At 45.9% G+C, this 16,418-nt stretch overlaps 1 protein-coding gene across 4 annotated transcripts in view; it reads right to left on the bottom strand.

Annotated features, from left to right (window-relative positions):
* The window catches only part of LOC142803701 (uncharacterized), a 75,248-nt gene extending 59,675 nt beyond the window's left edge, over window positions 1-15,573 (bottom strand). For all 4 annotated transcript variants that reach the window (XM_075889350.1, XM_075889351.1, XM_075889352.1 and 1 more), the window contains exons 1-2: window positions 15,445-15,573; window positions 1,938-2,178 (exon numbers count right to left, since the gene is read on the bottom strand). In XM_075889350.1, coding sequence (XP_075745465.1) covers window positions 1,938-2,011 — 74 coding nt within the window. In that variant the 5' untranslated portion in view covers window positions 2,012-2,178; window positions 15,445-15,573. The remainder of the gene's footprint in view (window positions 1-1,937; window positions 2,179-15,444) is intronic.
* Between the last annotated feature and the right edge of the window lie 845 nt (window positions 15,574-16,418).

The raw sequence follows: 16,418 nt of genomic DNA, 5'->3' as shown, positions 1-16,418 counted from the left end.
GTCCCTGAACAGCAAAATATGGCTGCTGTGTCCAAAGACCCGGTTTGCTTCCCGGACTGCTGTGGAAACAGCCACAGCCATTGCAGTCCTGTGGTTCAACCGGGGCCACGCGAGCTTTGAAAAGGTGCTGGAAGAGCTTGGGGTGCTTCCTTCGGAGGCCCTGGTTACCCTCAGCGACCGCCGAGACAGCATGCGCATGCACAAGATGAATGTGCGTCAGACCGCTGAGGCGAGGGCACACCGTCGCAGTGCAGCCAAGAGGGCCCGGGTGGAAGAGTCCTGCCGCACCAGCCGGGAAGGGAAAACCTACGGTGCTGGAGAGTTTTAGACAACTGATATTCCCTCTGGACATGTGTGTATGTGTTCAGCACAAGTTTCGTGCTACTGCGTTTTTCATTTTTGTAAATACAGACTTTCAAACTTTCAAACGCGTTTTTCTCATTTCGCAATTTTGGCCAATTTGCATTTTTTGCGGGAAGTGTTTCGGGCACTTAGAACGGTCATACGACGACGAAATTTGGCACACACATTGAGGAGAGTGCGTAGGGTGCCGATATCTACTTGAATCAGCACAACCTATCAGCTGTAAATATCTATTAATAAATTTAATGGTGGTCGAGTGGAAAAAAAAGGGTACTTTGCTACACAGATGTTTTTTTCATAGTTTCAAAGTTGGAGCACAATTTCTAGCTAGATATCGGCACTCTATGGCTAATAGGGAGCAAAAGGAGCCATTGAACAACTCTCTGCATGAACATTTAGTATGCGCGAAAGTTCCCGGAAAACTTATCAAGTTTCACCATTACTTGAAACACAACTCCCAAACTATTGCACTTATGTAAAAACTAATTACAGATTTGGAATCAGGAGGAAAAACTGCATCAGTGGTCCAATTTCTGAAGCTCTAAGTTGAATAACAAAAAAAAAGTGCTTTCGAGGAGCGTCTCCCCTTAAATACCAATGAGTGGTCCACGTTATATAGTGGCAACCCTGTACATAAATTTTGTCATATCTGCTTCGAGGCATTGGATGCCAGTGTACCCCCTCTACTGAATGTGGCACGATTCATACGAACAGCGAGCATCAAGCAGCACAAAACTATTATCGAAGATTACGGCATTGCTTAATGCGAATTCTCAGCACAACTTCGTGTTGGGGCAAAGCCCACTGTGCTTGAAGTTTTGGCTTTCCAAAGATATTGGCTACAACATACATCAATCATATTTATTGGGATGCAGGACGCCGCCCCACACACCATTATTCATCTTTCTGTTCATCTTTCTGTGGAGAAGCAAGGTACTCACACTTCTGTAAGGTATACGTGTTGATGCTACGTGTGGCTGATGACAAAGAATCATGGCTGAGAACTTTGCAGAGGGTGGAAAGCGTGAAACCACACACTCTTAGCGCAACTAGCATTGTGCTATGACGGGTTGTTATTTTGCTCTCCTGCCACGCTATATCACATCGGTAAACACAGTCCGACATGACGCCTGTATAGGACGGTCTTTTTTTTATGAGCTTTGAGCACCAGCATAGCTCTGTGGTAGAATACTCAGCTGCCACACAGAGGGCCAGTGTTCAAATTCCATTCCGTCCTGGGTATGTTGTTCCCATTTTACTTTTTCATGTCTATCGGTTACGTCACCGACGATGACGGCAATGCCTCTCAATGCTGGTACGAGCGCCTATTAGCTGCGCTCTAAAACCAAGCTGGCACAAGCTCGAGTTCCATGGCTACAATGAACTCTGCGGCTTGCTTGTTCTGTTTCATTTTTTGTTTCATCACACTCCAAAAATTCGCTTGAGCTCAAATACCACAGCATGCCCAACAAAAGCAGGAGGGCGCAAATTACTGCTCGCAGCGTCACACTGCATGTGCATTCTGAATGCGATGAAAGCGATCCCGGTTGTCCTGAACGAAAAAAAGCTCTGACCTGGCGGCCCTGAGGTACATCATGAGGTCGCAGTCGGGAACCCCGGGCGTCCAGCGCAGCTCCTCGCGGGGCATGCCGGGGGGCTCGTAGGCGGGCCGCAGTTCGGGCAGCCGTGCCTGGTGCCCGGGCCCAACCCGGATCTCGCCCCCGGACGGCCGCTCGGGGCCTTCCCCCGCCACGCTGCCTCCTTCCCACTGCGGGGATCACCCACCGCTGCTGCTTCTTCTAGCCACCCCCCTCCCTGGAAGGCAACCAGACACACTGTCGAGCCAACTGCTGCAAGCGCAAATACAACCACAGGCTGCCAGTATAAGCCAATGCATCCAAAATAAGGGGACAAAAAAGAAAAAAAAAAACACTGCAAGGAAAAATGCTAGAATGAAAGGGAGAAGGGGGGACAGGATAACAGATAAGACAAACAAAATAAATTATGAAAGCAGTAGCTACACCATGACGAAGGTTTCAACAAGTAAGCCGCGTGATGACCTGCCAAGAAGCACATTTGTGATCTTGTTGACAAAGCTAACAAGCCATTCTAATGGCGTAATGTCACTGCTCGTTTGGCAGGCATCAACTGTCCTACAGCAACACAATGCCTTCGAGAGATTGTAATTAAATGGCAGCCCATTAGTGCTGATTACAACGACTATCTGTAACACATGTGCCCAAAACTTGGTGAATACATACTTTTGTAAATGAAAGCAAGGCGTCCAAGCATGCACACCGCAAAACAAACAAAAGAAAACAACAAAAATGAAGACTGTAAACTGAAAAGTCGTAGTTTGGCAGTAAAAGATGTTTTCAGCCATCATTATGGGGTGAAGCCCACCAACTGGCTTATTTTTGTACTGCAAGTGTGCAGGACATAACTTCAGATCAAACCTGAAAATAATTTGTACATACAGCAGTATAAGCAACAAGTGTGGCTCTATAACTCGCATACTTAAAAAGGGAAGCTGCATTTAGGTAGCAAAACCATCATGCATTTGTGACAACAGCTGCTATTTAACGGGAGCAAGAACCTTGTACATCTTCGAGTGAAGCGAATTGCGAGAATTCTAAATTAACTGCAGTACCTCTGACCTTGCTGGAATGGCGCTTCCAGCTGAGGTTCTACTACAGAATATAAACTGTATTTCACTATTGACTAACCGAAGCATTTAGAAGCATGTATACAAATATAGTAGACATTTTTTTTTGTACTATTGTGTGATACAAGCAATACAACAGGCCTACGACCATTGCTCTTTGTACAGTCCCTTTCACACTCCTGACGTTATCAAGGAGCATGAATTAAAGCAATTGATACCCCGTATATTTCTTGCACAAGGATGACACAAAAGCTTAAAAATACTTTAGAGATCTGCTTGAGTAGTTTACCCAGAAACGAAGTCCACAAACTACATTCCATGGTTTTACAAGCAAAAATCCCGACATGATTAGGAGACACACTTTAGTGAGGACTGTGTAGGAATGATTTTGACAACCTGACATTCCCTGCAAAGATACTTAAGAAAAATGATCCTTTTTTGTATTTGTAGACTTTCACAACACTTTAAAAACACCACTATCACTGCGAAAAAGACAAAAAATACGTGAAAAAATACAAGCTTGCGCAGAACGCGCAGCACAGTGACAGGGGAAGCTGGAAGAGCGGCCTTTCAGAGCTTTTTCTAAACACTCTTCGGGATGCTACAAACACACAACCACCTACTACGCCATAAATAATCAAATTTTGTGTAGTAGGCCAGCATTTACTACGCTATCCTTCGTCATTCTTTCGAGAAGCGTGGTATCCGCTGCACACTTGTTGGGAATTTCATGCAATTTTTTTTATGCAGTGGCTGATGACAATGAAGAAATATGCCTAAAGTGGGTATGCGTCACAGGTAATAGTGATAATTGATTGATATGTGGGTTTTAATGTCTCAAAACCACCATATGATTATGAGAGATGCCGTAATGGAGGGCTCCGGAAATTTCGACCACCTGGGGTCCTTTATCGTGCACCCAAATCTGAGTACACGGGCCTACAAATAGGTAATAACGAACAAGTTTTCTAATGGGTTGGAGCATTGGACTCGTTACGCAACTCGCATTGTGTGATGCCTGGCTGTTCCTTTGATGTTCTAAAACGCTTCATTACTCATATTAACGCGACTCTTTTCCCGAAATCAAGCCTGCCTAAGGCCAGTTTATAAACGAATTCCAAGCACTGGTGTTGCTCAGTGGTAAATATCCTGTGAATTTTACTGGAGCTCTACATGGGAGCGAACATCTAGAAGAAACTTGTTTCGACGTGTTAAGCAAGGATCTTTGTGTCATCTGTTTCTTAACCAAGTAATATCACGTTTCCTGCTCATTAAAGACCAGAGAGACTCTTTTTTATGTTCTTTATTTCAAACATCGCTCTTGCACCACATGCCTGATTTCTTTGCATCTTCAGACAGGGGAGAACGGCACACATTGTCATCATTCTTGCGCGAAGTTGTGTTCTCATATCGTTTCCTAAGGGCAAGGTTTTCGATAGATTACCTAACTAATGTGAAAAGAAAGCGGCTTATGAAAGACTTAATACAGAATGTTTTTCCTGTGCCCCTGTACCGTTCAAAGTATGAAAAATCATATGGCCATGACGTACTAAAGCGAGTGAAAAACGTGTATACCACCCAATGTGAAAACCTTCTTTTTTAAACTGCATACGGGAACCTTGCCAGTAAAAACGTGGCTTGAAGAGAGAGGGATGTATGTACCACGGGGAAGCAGCTGTTTCCTGTGTAACAAACCTGAGAGCATTGAACATGTGTTTATTGATTGTAAAAATGCTATTTTCTTTTGGGACATTTTACAGAGGACTTTAAAAAAAGATTTACCTCTTACTCCATATGGAATTCGTTTTTTGCCTTGTGATAGTTCTGTGCAAAATTTGGATGTTATATTTTTGCTTGGTTTTCATTCGGTTTGGCGTAGTATGCTATCGTACAGACACTGTGATGTGAGAGTTCTATCCGTTAATGAGTGTTTCGTGGAAGCTGTTATAAAAGTGCAAGATGTGTATAAGACTGCCCACTGTGTTGAAGATGTAATATCTTAGTTCGAAGCGTTATCACGCATGAAACACGTGTGATAGTGATTGTCAGATTAGCTTGACCTGTAGTCAAGAAGGTAATACAGAAAAAAAGTGTTGCTCAGTGGTAGAATACTGTGCTGGCACGCAGCGGACCCAGGTTCGAATACCATTGTGTCATTAGTGTTTTTTATGTACCAAGTTTTTTTTTCTATTCGATACTGGTTACGGACACCGACAGGGGCGGCAGACAACTGCGGTGTCGCGCGTGACCTGTGTTATGATCTCACTACACCTTTCGCTGTATAAAAGTCTACATGTCGTGACACCTTCTTGAAGTTCTGCACTGGCTAACCATGACGTCATATTCTAACTGAACCTTCTAGACCCCACGTATTATTTGTGGGTAGAAATTATTTACATTGTGTTGCAAGGACCCCAAACTCTTCACCTGGAAAGCTTAAAGGCCAACTGCAACAAAACTTTACCTAGGCAGAATTGGCACAGAATGTGTAGTATATGTTAGATAAACAATTATAATGAGAGTGAGAAAGCTTACAATCATGCATTTCTTTTATAATGAGTGCTCCAATTGTCAGCTAGCAGACGATGCTGAGCTCTAGCGGTGTGTCAAGACAAATCGGGCACCAGCAGAAATGACGTCAATGACAGCTCACCACCGCTCATGAGCAGACCTGCCTGCAGCCGCATCCGTTCCTTTTCTGCATGACATGCCTCTAAAGAGTGTACAATTGAAAGGATTTAATGGTTTTGTAGAGCGAAATGCAGGGCCATAAGCTGCTGGAGCATACGTTACTGCTGGGAACCAGCTTTCACGCTTTTTCGAAAAACATGAAGCTCCAAAAGCTGCGGGTTATCGGAGTAAAGCAAAAGGAATGGGATGTATTGAGGGCGTGGTGCTTTATGCAGTGCACTTCACAGATCACGAATATAAACACGACCGGTGTCTCTCCGGCCAAATACTGTCGAAACCAAAAAGAATGTTGAATCCTGACGCATTGCCTTCAACATTCAGCCACTGCAAACAACAGCAGGAAGCCCGGACTGGAGTTTGGAGACACACAGGCGATAACATGTATTCATATTAGACAGCTTTAGTACAGCGTTAGATGCCTGTGTTAGCTCGTTACGTTCACTAAATTACAGCATAACGCTATTCGAAAGACAAAAAAACTGGTAAAACGATGCCCTACGAAGTGCTAGACTAGCTGGGCCATCTATGATCGTGTAATCAAAGCACCAAAAGCTGATTGGCTCGCTTCTAGTTACAAGCAGTCAAAGCAGCAAGTTCGACAAAAATGTGATCGTGCTCAGTTCAAAGCAATTTAAGCCCCTAAATGTATTATATATAAGAAAATGGATTGTGCTACTATAGGTTTAGTGTAAATTTTTGGGCGCAGTGAGACAAGTGAAATGCAGAAACACTTTTGGTAGACATGGGAGTGCGTCAAACCAAGCATTGGTATTGAAAACAACGGCGTCTTATCCGTAGCAAAAACGCCGTCTTATCATCCGTAGTCGATCAACGAAGCGAGAATATTCGAAGCGTAACACGCGGCATCATTCATTGTGAACCAGCGACTTCACCAAGACAGCAGGACAAGACAGTAGGCGCGAAGCCGGCAACCGTTATTTAGATATGCACTTTAACGAGCTTTCGCGATGATGCATCCTTCATGGTTCATGTTTACACTGTTTTTTTATTTGTTAATATTTAAAGAAAATACTCTGGGGGGCAGCCACGAAGCGCATACTTCAGGAAGCAGAGCAGACGATTCACCTATATCGGTCGGTCTGTCGAGCTGCTCTGTACCTCACTTTTCGCCAGCTGTAATGGCGTCTTTTCTAGTTGCATTGCTGGCGAGTGTTTTCCTTAGATATGACTTGCATTGCGAAGGTGAATTTTGGCAAGCAGCATTGTCCCGAGCTAGACTGCCTATAAATCGGTGACTTTTTGGGGTGTGCACTTCATTGAAGTTAGCCTTTAGGAAAATTTCATTGAATCAATGTTACCAAAATACACCAGAAAGACAAGTTCATGACGTCACACTGATGTAAAAGCTTGTGAAGTTACAGCACGAAATTCAAACACCGAACTATGGCCATTACTTCCTCAACATTAATTTATGTCTAAATTGATGTAATGTTTATCTTTAGTGTCTCTTCAATGTGCACATAAGTACATGGGCATCTTTGCACCTCACACATATGGAAGTGCTGCTGCGATGAACAAGAATCGAACTCCCAACCCCAAGATTAGCAATGCCACACCATAGCTGCTAAGCTACAATGGCAGGTGAGTCTAAATTCACAGACAGCTTTGAAAATGAGGAGACAAATGCACATACAACTATTCAACTTTTCGTTAATATCTAATGATTGTGAGCTCATGCTTTCTACACATTCATTAGTTGTAGTTGGTTTGAAATTACCATGAAATCAGCCCTAAAGGCAGCCTTGCCGAAACACACAATGCCCACTTTCCGACAGCGGGTACAGCACTGCACACTCACCGAGGGAGTGTCCGTGAGCAAGAAATTGGACAAACAACGCAGCTTCACAAAAAAATCAGGCGAGGCAACCAAGCTGCATCCATCTTTAGCCACGCTTAGCGCTTTGCTGCCATGGGCAGCAAAGCAGCAGCTGTCGTGGCGCGTAGATCCTCCCCGCGTGGCTCTTCCTCCCCGCGGCAATTCTTCAGTGCTCTGTCCATGATTGATGGGTGTGCGGCATCACAATGCGACAATAACTGCCAGCGGCGGCGGCACAGATACTAGCATCGATGCACGCCAGGCGGTGGGACAATGGCTGGTTTCACCCAGATGCACGGGGACACGGGCAGATACAGATGTGACTTAGGCGAGCCTTCAACACGAGCTTCTCTAAACAGTTGGGCCGACACGTACAATTAAAATGCCAGAATGGCCCTTGAGACAATTGAGAGAGAAAGAGAAAACCAATGGAGCTCGATCACGCACGCAGAAAAAGAGGGTGCATTTTCGTTAGCAATCTGCGTGTCGCAACCTTTCAACGCATTGTTCTGGCCTCCTAACAAAAATCAGAAATTAGAGAAATCAGACTAGCAGACAATAAGGAACAAATGAAACCCAAAGAGGAAAGCTGAAATTGGAGAAACTATAACTGGAAGGCACGTCAGGAAATAGACACATTAACGCTGATTAGTATTAGTCATACACCTTTTATGGAGACGGAGAAAGGGTGAGGGTTATGCATCCCAGTTTTGTTTGAAGCCTCTGTCCTCCAACATTCTCTAGCGCTTGTGTAAAAGCGTAGCTGTTTGCGATTCTCACTGTTCATATCAGGCAGCGTGCAATGATCTCACAGCTGGTGAGCGCAGCAGTTTTTAATGCAGCAATAATTAGGTTTGAAAGAACTACAGACTATTTGTTTTCTTTCAGTACACATCTGTCTAAAGCATCATGCAGGCCAAAGAAAGAAGCGTACATGTAGTGCGGTCACATGAAAAATGTAATCATTGTCTGAGCTTTCAATTACAAAGAGAGCTAGAAACATGCTAGTATAGTAATTAGTTGCCACATCAGATTCGTTTAGCACACGATGACAATGTGAATTCAGTAACCGATACCTATTGCTGAGCATTAGAAAAACAGCAAACCATGAACCAGACATACAGGAAAGCCTTCTGACTTGTTCTTTTTTCTTCTTTCGTATGCCTTTGCGTATTGCACTGCAACTGCGCCTTTGCTCAAAAAAAAAAAAACTGTGGAAATGTTAAAAATAAAACCTGCCTCAACCTTAACTTTTCTTGTCCAGCTGTGAACGATGATGCACATCTATTAAGCTATAAAATGTATGTGCAAAAGTACATAAAATCAAAAGCAATTTGCCACTCCACCCACTTGTGGCACTCTCAACGAGACTTGTTAAGCTTGCCAGCTGCTCCACTCGACTGATATGTCAACGCAAAAGGTTGCCCTCTTTGAAGGATCACCGCTTTTGCCAACAAGAGACGTGCACTTCACGTGCATACTAACAGAGTGGCTCTGACAAGGCTAACTGATACGGGATCCGAGAGAGAAAGAAGACGAAAGAAAGGTGCCGCTTTGTCCCACACACTAGCTAGAAGCTCCCATCCAGAGCACACAGCCGTTAATGTTTAGACAGCCAGATAAGAAAAGTCCGGCCCTGTGAAAAATGATACAAGATGCGGAACTATTTGCACAACTCCATCTCCTCGCTCAATTACCCTTCTCCGACCAAATGCTTGAGCAGGTGTTCACACTGGTCACTTTTCCGCTTACGAAGTAATTATACAAAGCGCTCACGCGGCTCCCAAATTAACCCCCCCCCCCCCCGGGGCTGAATAGAAAGGACCACAGACCAGTCAACGTTTGTATCAACGTTCATAGCAACTTATAAAGTAATAGAGACTGGTAACAAAGCGTAGCAGTCTTTATTTTTGCAGCCTCAACTACATATTATTTTATGACTGGAGCTTAGTAATGCCTGCTAAGCATTGGGAAACCCATGCCTTTGTGCCATATTAAAGTATTTGCAAGTCAAACTCAAAGTATCGCAAGTGAGTCAAAGTATTGCAAGTGAGTGCCTGAATAATAGCCTATCTAAACGAAAGTATGGTGTAGAAAAATACAAAGAAGGCAATTTGGCTCATCACTGTCCTCGATGCAGCTGTTTCCCAAGTTCGATGAATGCTGTGTTGAGGCCTCACACATTACTATAACAGATTATCGAGGTCGACTTTAAAAGACTGAGCGATTTGTGTAAAAGCACCCCTCATTTTTCCTGACAAGAAAGACGGGTTTCTGTCTATAGTCTACATAGTGTTCTTTGTGCTGTCAGAGGTATAACAATACAGTATGCCATCCAACGAATAAAAGCCAGTTGGATATGTGTCTCACACATACGTTTAATATCTTGCTGCCCCCACTGTTGTAGATGCTCTGGTACTTTTGTAGGTTTCCCCCTCTCCTTTTCTTCTGTGAGCAATGCCAACAAAAAACAGACAAATTATAAATACACATATGTAATAGATGAAGCTGTCTCATAAGAAACCACGTCCTGCCTCGTAAGATATTGTGACATTTGTGTTTCACAGTATCTTAAGAGACAGAACGTGGTTCCTTATGAGACATTGCCAAAACAGTCAATCGGCAAATGTAACCTTTTGGCAACAAAAGAAGCGGCCAGGATGTAGCACATATATGTGCGTCGTTCTAGAACACAAATTTCTTGATAACAGAGTACCACGATTTCCAAAGCGGATGCGAGTGCCTCCTATATACACCGACAATGCCGACAGCAGTAACTGTTCACTACTGCAGTGCACCAAATTTTTCAATAAGTTAAAAAACAGACAGGAAAGCGAGAGGTGGCGCAGAGTAGTTCCAACATTGGCCAGCAGGAAACTTTTTCTGATTGTCTCCCCCACATCACAAATATACAACCATACAAGAAAGAACTTCTTTCTTGCAAATTTTTATGGAATCTAAAACAAGTTGTCTCTTTGCTCTAAAGCACTGACTGCTTTCAATGAGAAGTTAGGCTATTTGTATAAAATTAATAATAATACCTGAGGTTTGACATCCCAAAACCAAGATTTGATTATGAGAGATGCCGTAGTGAAGGGTTACATAAATTTCAACCACCTGGTGTTCTTAAAAGTGCACTGATATCACACAGTACATGGGCCTCTAGAATTTCACCTCAATTGAAATACGACCACCGAGGCCAGGATCAAACCCCCAACCTTCAGGTCAGCACCCGAGCATATAGCCACTGCTCCACCATGGCGGACGCATTGTATAAAATTGATGGTTGCATCAGAGTTACATTCTGTTATGGGAGAGGATCCAGAACTGTTGTGGGAGCAGCATCACAAATAAAAATGTACTGATAGTGCTCCAAGACCCAAACTACATGTCATCGTTTGGCCATGGAGGCCAACCAAATAAAAGTTGTGCCCTAGAACAACCTTGCGTATAAGCTGGTCAGCACACAACGAATAATGACTTTCGGAGGCAGAAGCAAGACGAACCAATGTAATGTAGTAAGAAAGCAATGTAACAGTACGAGTGGAGTCTCCGCATCTGCTGAATGAACAGAAGGTCACAACACAACAAACTGTCACCCGGTTCTTGTCAGCACAGTACTGAGGTCTCCTTATAGCAAAACACAACTGCCTCAAAACTTTCCTGTGAAACCTTAACTGCCGTGTTTGCTGTACAGGCCATTAGCAGATGCAACACTCCTGTCACTTTACTGACATATGATGGTTCACATTCAAGGAGAACTCGCAGGTTATTGGAGACACTGTAGCAGGTTTCGAGAACAACCTTGCAGTCGAGCGTAAAAAGCAAGGTATGCCCAACAATGCACAAACCAAACAAAGTTAAGTTGCCATCGCAGTGCAGCAGAGAAACAAATCAATGACCCATTCTTGTCAGCAGAATGCAACTGCTACGACAGCTGTTTCACACATTCAAATAAGCAGAATTGTTTTGTTATCACTTGCAGGCAACTTCCGATTATTCAGGCTTGTTTATGGTAAATTCGGGCAGTCGTTATCAAGCATCCTTCTGGTGATGCCTGCCACATTTGGCTTGTTGAAATTGAGCACTTTGAACACCATCGGCTAGTCTTCCTTAGAAAACCATACTGCAGGTCTGAGGACTCAAGAGACCAGATGAAGTTTTAGTCAAGCGACTCCCACAGCCTTCATAGTCAGCGTGAAGGCAGCTGAGGTGGCACGTGCGTTGCCTGTGCACCTCGCTCGTTTTCTGCAAAAAGAAGTGCTTGTATGTTTCTTCTTCAGCCCGAGATTGTGGGCGGCAGCATATTTAGCCATTCTCTCTGGCTTGGGTCAAGACTGGGCTGTACATTTTCGAAATTCGCCTCCGAGCACACTAGTTGGAGAAGAATCAGCGATGATTCAATTGCGTCCGATTCCATACATCATCGAAGGATTCGCCAGGCTCACATGCTCCTCCCACATGTTGTATCACGGTTTAGACCTTTTCCACAAAGATCACCTCCTATCAGAAGGTTGCATGGAGTTCAAAAGCTGATGCCACAGCCTCAACAGAGCATTCTGGGAGGTGGTCACAAATATCAGTTTGGAAATGACTACCGTAGCGTCCGGGGAGCCTTCGCTGACAGGGTGCATATACCAAATTGATGACTTCCAACTAAGCTTTCGATCTCCTAGACAACAAAGAACTCGAAAAATTCAAAATGATACCAATTACTACAACCACCACCCTGCCATCACCCCACCCACACAAGGGTGTTCCTTCAGGTGACCACGTGAAAAAAAGTGCACTTGCTGCACGGCTCTTTTTTTCTTTCAGTGTGGAGCACTTTAGGGACCCGAATTGTCGTCCATCTAAAGTCTCATGCCGCATAGACACTCACTGGTTAATACAAGGCTAACGAAACTCAAAACCAGAGCGCCGCCGTGGTGGTCTAGTGGCTAAGGTACTCGGTTGCTGACCCACAGGTCGCGGGATCGAATCCCAGCTGGAGTGGCTGCATTTTCGATGGAGGCGAAAAATGCTGTCGTCCCGTGTGCTCAGATTTGGGTGCACGTTAAAGAACCCCAGGTGGTCGAAATTTCCGGAGCCCTCCACTACGGCGCCTTTTATGATAATATGGTGACTTTGGGACACTAAACCCCACATATCAATGAATCAAAACCAGTGCAAGGTATGCTAATAAGGTCTAAGATAATATAGACTACAGAAACAATGCAAGAATTTAATTTCAATTAATTCATCTGAAATTGCCAGAAACGCTTCTGGAAAAAAAAAAGACATCTAGTTGATACCAGAGCCACGAAAGAGGGCGTCACCGCTTCGACAAGCTCGCAATAGCCGAGGCGGTGGCAAATGCGCGATTGCCTAGGGAATTGTGTTGCTCGTCCTAAGGTTTTCGCTGTAGTGCAGCTGCACCACGCATAGGATTTTGAACTACACCTAGGCCTACAAAAAAGGAGAACATTAGCGCAGTATTTTTCCCCCCATTTCTGTTCCCTCCACAGAGACCGCGAAGTAATGATTGCGGATTCTCGCCGCCCTGAAAGACGGGAAGGAAAACCCGAGGGAGCAAAGAAACAAACGGCGGACGGGAAACAAAACGCCCCCGCGCGCGCCCAATAACAATGGCATGGAAAGCCAGCAGCTGCGCGTGCACAGAGCTCAACCAACTCCTCGGCGCGCGGACACGAGCGAGTGAGGTGCATACAAAAGGCCATTTCGTGAAACCCTTTCTTTGTATCTTCTTGTATGCCCCTGTTGCGCTTCTCGCAACTTGCCGACGGCACCACTGATATATCTACCTCCTTTTCTCCCCGAAGGATCCCTGGAAGTGCGCGCGTGTGATACAAATACGAGCGTCAGTGAAGTGTTAGAAAAAAAAATAATAATAACAGATGGATACGCGAGATGTGTACGGCATTCCTTACACGTAGGGAACGGCGAGACCTTTAAGTGTGTTGTCGTTTTGACTCGTCTAACAAATAAGAGGTGGCGCGTAAACGGAAAGAAAGAAACACCTCTAGGCGGGTCATGAAAACGGCGGCGCGGTAGTCGACAACTCGCCGCAGGCAGTCAAAACACTCCCCGGAACACGAAGCAGAAATTTGTTAGCCCATGTTTTTTTTTTTCTTAAGAAATGTGTGTGTGTGTGCCGGGAGGGGAGGGAAGAGCGGAGGGGTGAGAAACCGCTCCGCTTCGACGCGATCGCCAGCGAAGAGCTAGCTCCTCTTTTAGCGCCTCGTCGCGTCGTTTGCCTCGCTTTCCCCCCCCCCCTTTTTTTTTTTCTCGACTCGGCGTATTTCGGAACAAACAGCGAAACGTGTTGACGCTCGCTCGATAGAGGAAAGCGGTTTCAAGTCTCGTTCGGCTCCATTTTTTGGCAACGGGAGAGCTGCGCGATCGCGGCTGTATATTTGTCGACGCTGTTTCGACGGCACAGCAAACAAAAAGAAAAGAGTGTGGGCGAAACTGACGCGCAGCGACGCAATAACGACGGCGACCAAAAAGCCATCGAAGCCCGAAGCGGAAATGCAAGACGTCACCACCACGAAACGCCCTATCCATTCCTCCCCCCATGCTCGCCGCGGTTCGTCGGATTCCCTGACGCGAGTCGTACACACACGCGCACGTCGTCTTCTGTTCTCGCTCATTTTTCGCGGCCTTCTTTGCCGTCAACCGTTCGGCGCTACTTCCTCTAACGTCCTGCAAATAAAGAAGAAAAAAAACGCGGTCTCCTCGCACCGCTGTCCCGTTCGGCCCGCAAAAAATAAAGGTCAAGGCTCGCCGCAACTAACTGCCAGTCGACGACGAAAAGAACTCGTTCTTCACCGCATTCTCGAGAAACGTGCGAGCCGCCGTGCGAAACGTTTCCCGACGAGGAATCTAGCACTCGCGCGCAAGACACACACACTCTTCGAAAGGAAGCGACAGTCACGACTCTTTTTCTTACCTCCCGCTGAGTTTTAATCGCCAGCGTAGAGAGAACCCACCCGGCACCGCGGCCGCCGTTCAATTCGTCTCAACATTACAACGCGCGGACGAATCGGAAAGCAGATACTAATCGTGCCAATAAAAACATCCACAACGCGACGCGTGCCAAGTTGGCACGAAGGTGAGAAAAAAAAAAGGCGCCCGCTTTTGCCGAGATTCATTTCATACAAACTCGGTGCGAACTACCCCGATGCAGAAGCGCCGATTTGCTTTCGAGGCCGCCCACATCGAGAACGTCGAAGCTCATCTTTCTACGGCTAATCTTTTTGCACGGCGCGTTGTGGCGCAGCTGCACGGCTGCGTGTGCGACGATGATTTCACAATGCATGTGCGCTAGTGGATTGGGTCCAAAGTAGAACACTTCGCGAGCGAATTCCGAAATGATTGAACACCGCTGCTGTCTTCGAGGCAGTCGGGTTTGGAGTCACGCCAGCGAGCGACCAATGCACGGCTGCAAAGCGGCGCAAAATCACACGCACGAACACAACACTCACTGCAGTTGAAGGGGAGGCAGGGTTGTCTCGAGGGGTCTAGGTGCCGGAAGCGAATCGAGCACTGAATCAGCCGATGCGGTGCAAATTATTCCTTACCAATCGTTAATTACTTCCAGCCATTGCTACTGCTCTCACGTTCGCGTGGAAATGTGCCGCCATGTGCGGACCAATTCAAGCGCTCCCGTCGCAAGACGTTGCACGCGCAGGAGAGAGTTCGTCTCGATGCATAACGACGATGCACTTTAACGCACGCACGTTTACGCGGCGTTAAAAAATGCAATGCACCTCGAAATATGTTAGGCCTAGCGAACAACGCTCTCGCGGGCCACGGTCAATTAGTCCGCACGGCTTGCTAGGACGGGAAGACTTTCACGCCATTAATACGTAAGGGATGCATTTACCTTTATATTGCGAACAGTTACTCCCTCGATGCGGGGTCATGCCTTCTTCGCCGAATCAATGATTCGGCTACAAAGAGGAGGCCGATACATTTCTATTTACTTCCAACATCTCCGCCATGTTGAAAAACGAAGTGACAACTACACACGTCACGGCTACGTCACGCCCTACGAAAGCGATAACGATCGGCGCGAGTGTGCGCGACGGAGTACGAGCCCACTCAACCCCTGCCTGCGGTCTTAATCGGTGTTAATCGGGGGTCGCCCCTGCGGTCGCCACCTAATTGTCGACGCTGGCGAAGCGATGCGACACCGCACGCGCCGCGAAGGCTCGGCCGATTTCTTGCGCTTCTCGCGCTCGCTCGGTATGGTGGAGGCGCGCAACGAGCCGCACCGAAACTGAAACCACGCGGTTTCCCGCATTTCGTCCAGAAAAGCGAACCCCCGTGCCTCTCTGATCGTAGGTGGTAGCTGTTCTGTGACGAATCTGCATTCGTGTGCTAAACTTTTAACCTGAGTGCTCGTTTAACTGTTGTGCCGCTCGCAGGTCAACCCGCAAACGCGTCCTTATTAAGCTGGACCCTCCCCATGGTCCCCAGGACGCTGCGCTCAGTTTATTTTAGTACTCGCGTGCACAAGATGCATGCATTCGTGGTCAAGCCAACTCAGATACATATGATGTGAGTACAGTTATGGTAAGTGGTCTAGTCACTGGGAATGAAGCAGAAGAATTTAAAATCCAGCGCTTGATGTATAGCGCTCATTCTACGGATAAAGTAGCGCCGTATGTACTTCTTGTACACGTAAATCCCGAGCTAATGCTTCCGTGCTAACTCTGCGCTAATGTTCTTGTGAATAGGCTCTGGCGTCGTTTCATATTCCGCGCTAATGTATTTTTGTGGTCGTAGTTAATAAATGCGTGCGCTTAATACCCATATATATACCATGCAACCTAGATAGCGATTCTCTTGGCAATC

This window comes from Rhipicephalus microplus, chromosome 3 (assembly GCF_043290135.1).
Source record: "Rhipicephalus microplus isolate Deutch F79 chromosome 3, USDA_Rmic, whole genome shotgun sequence".
NCBI lineage: Eukaryota > Metazoa > Arthropoda > Arachnida > Ixodida > Ixodidae > Rhipicephalus > Rhipicephalus microplus.
Note: the sequence above shows the minus strand (reverse complement) of the source record. Positions and strands in the feature narration are given on the sequence as shown.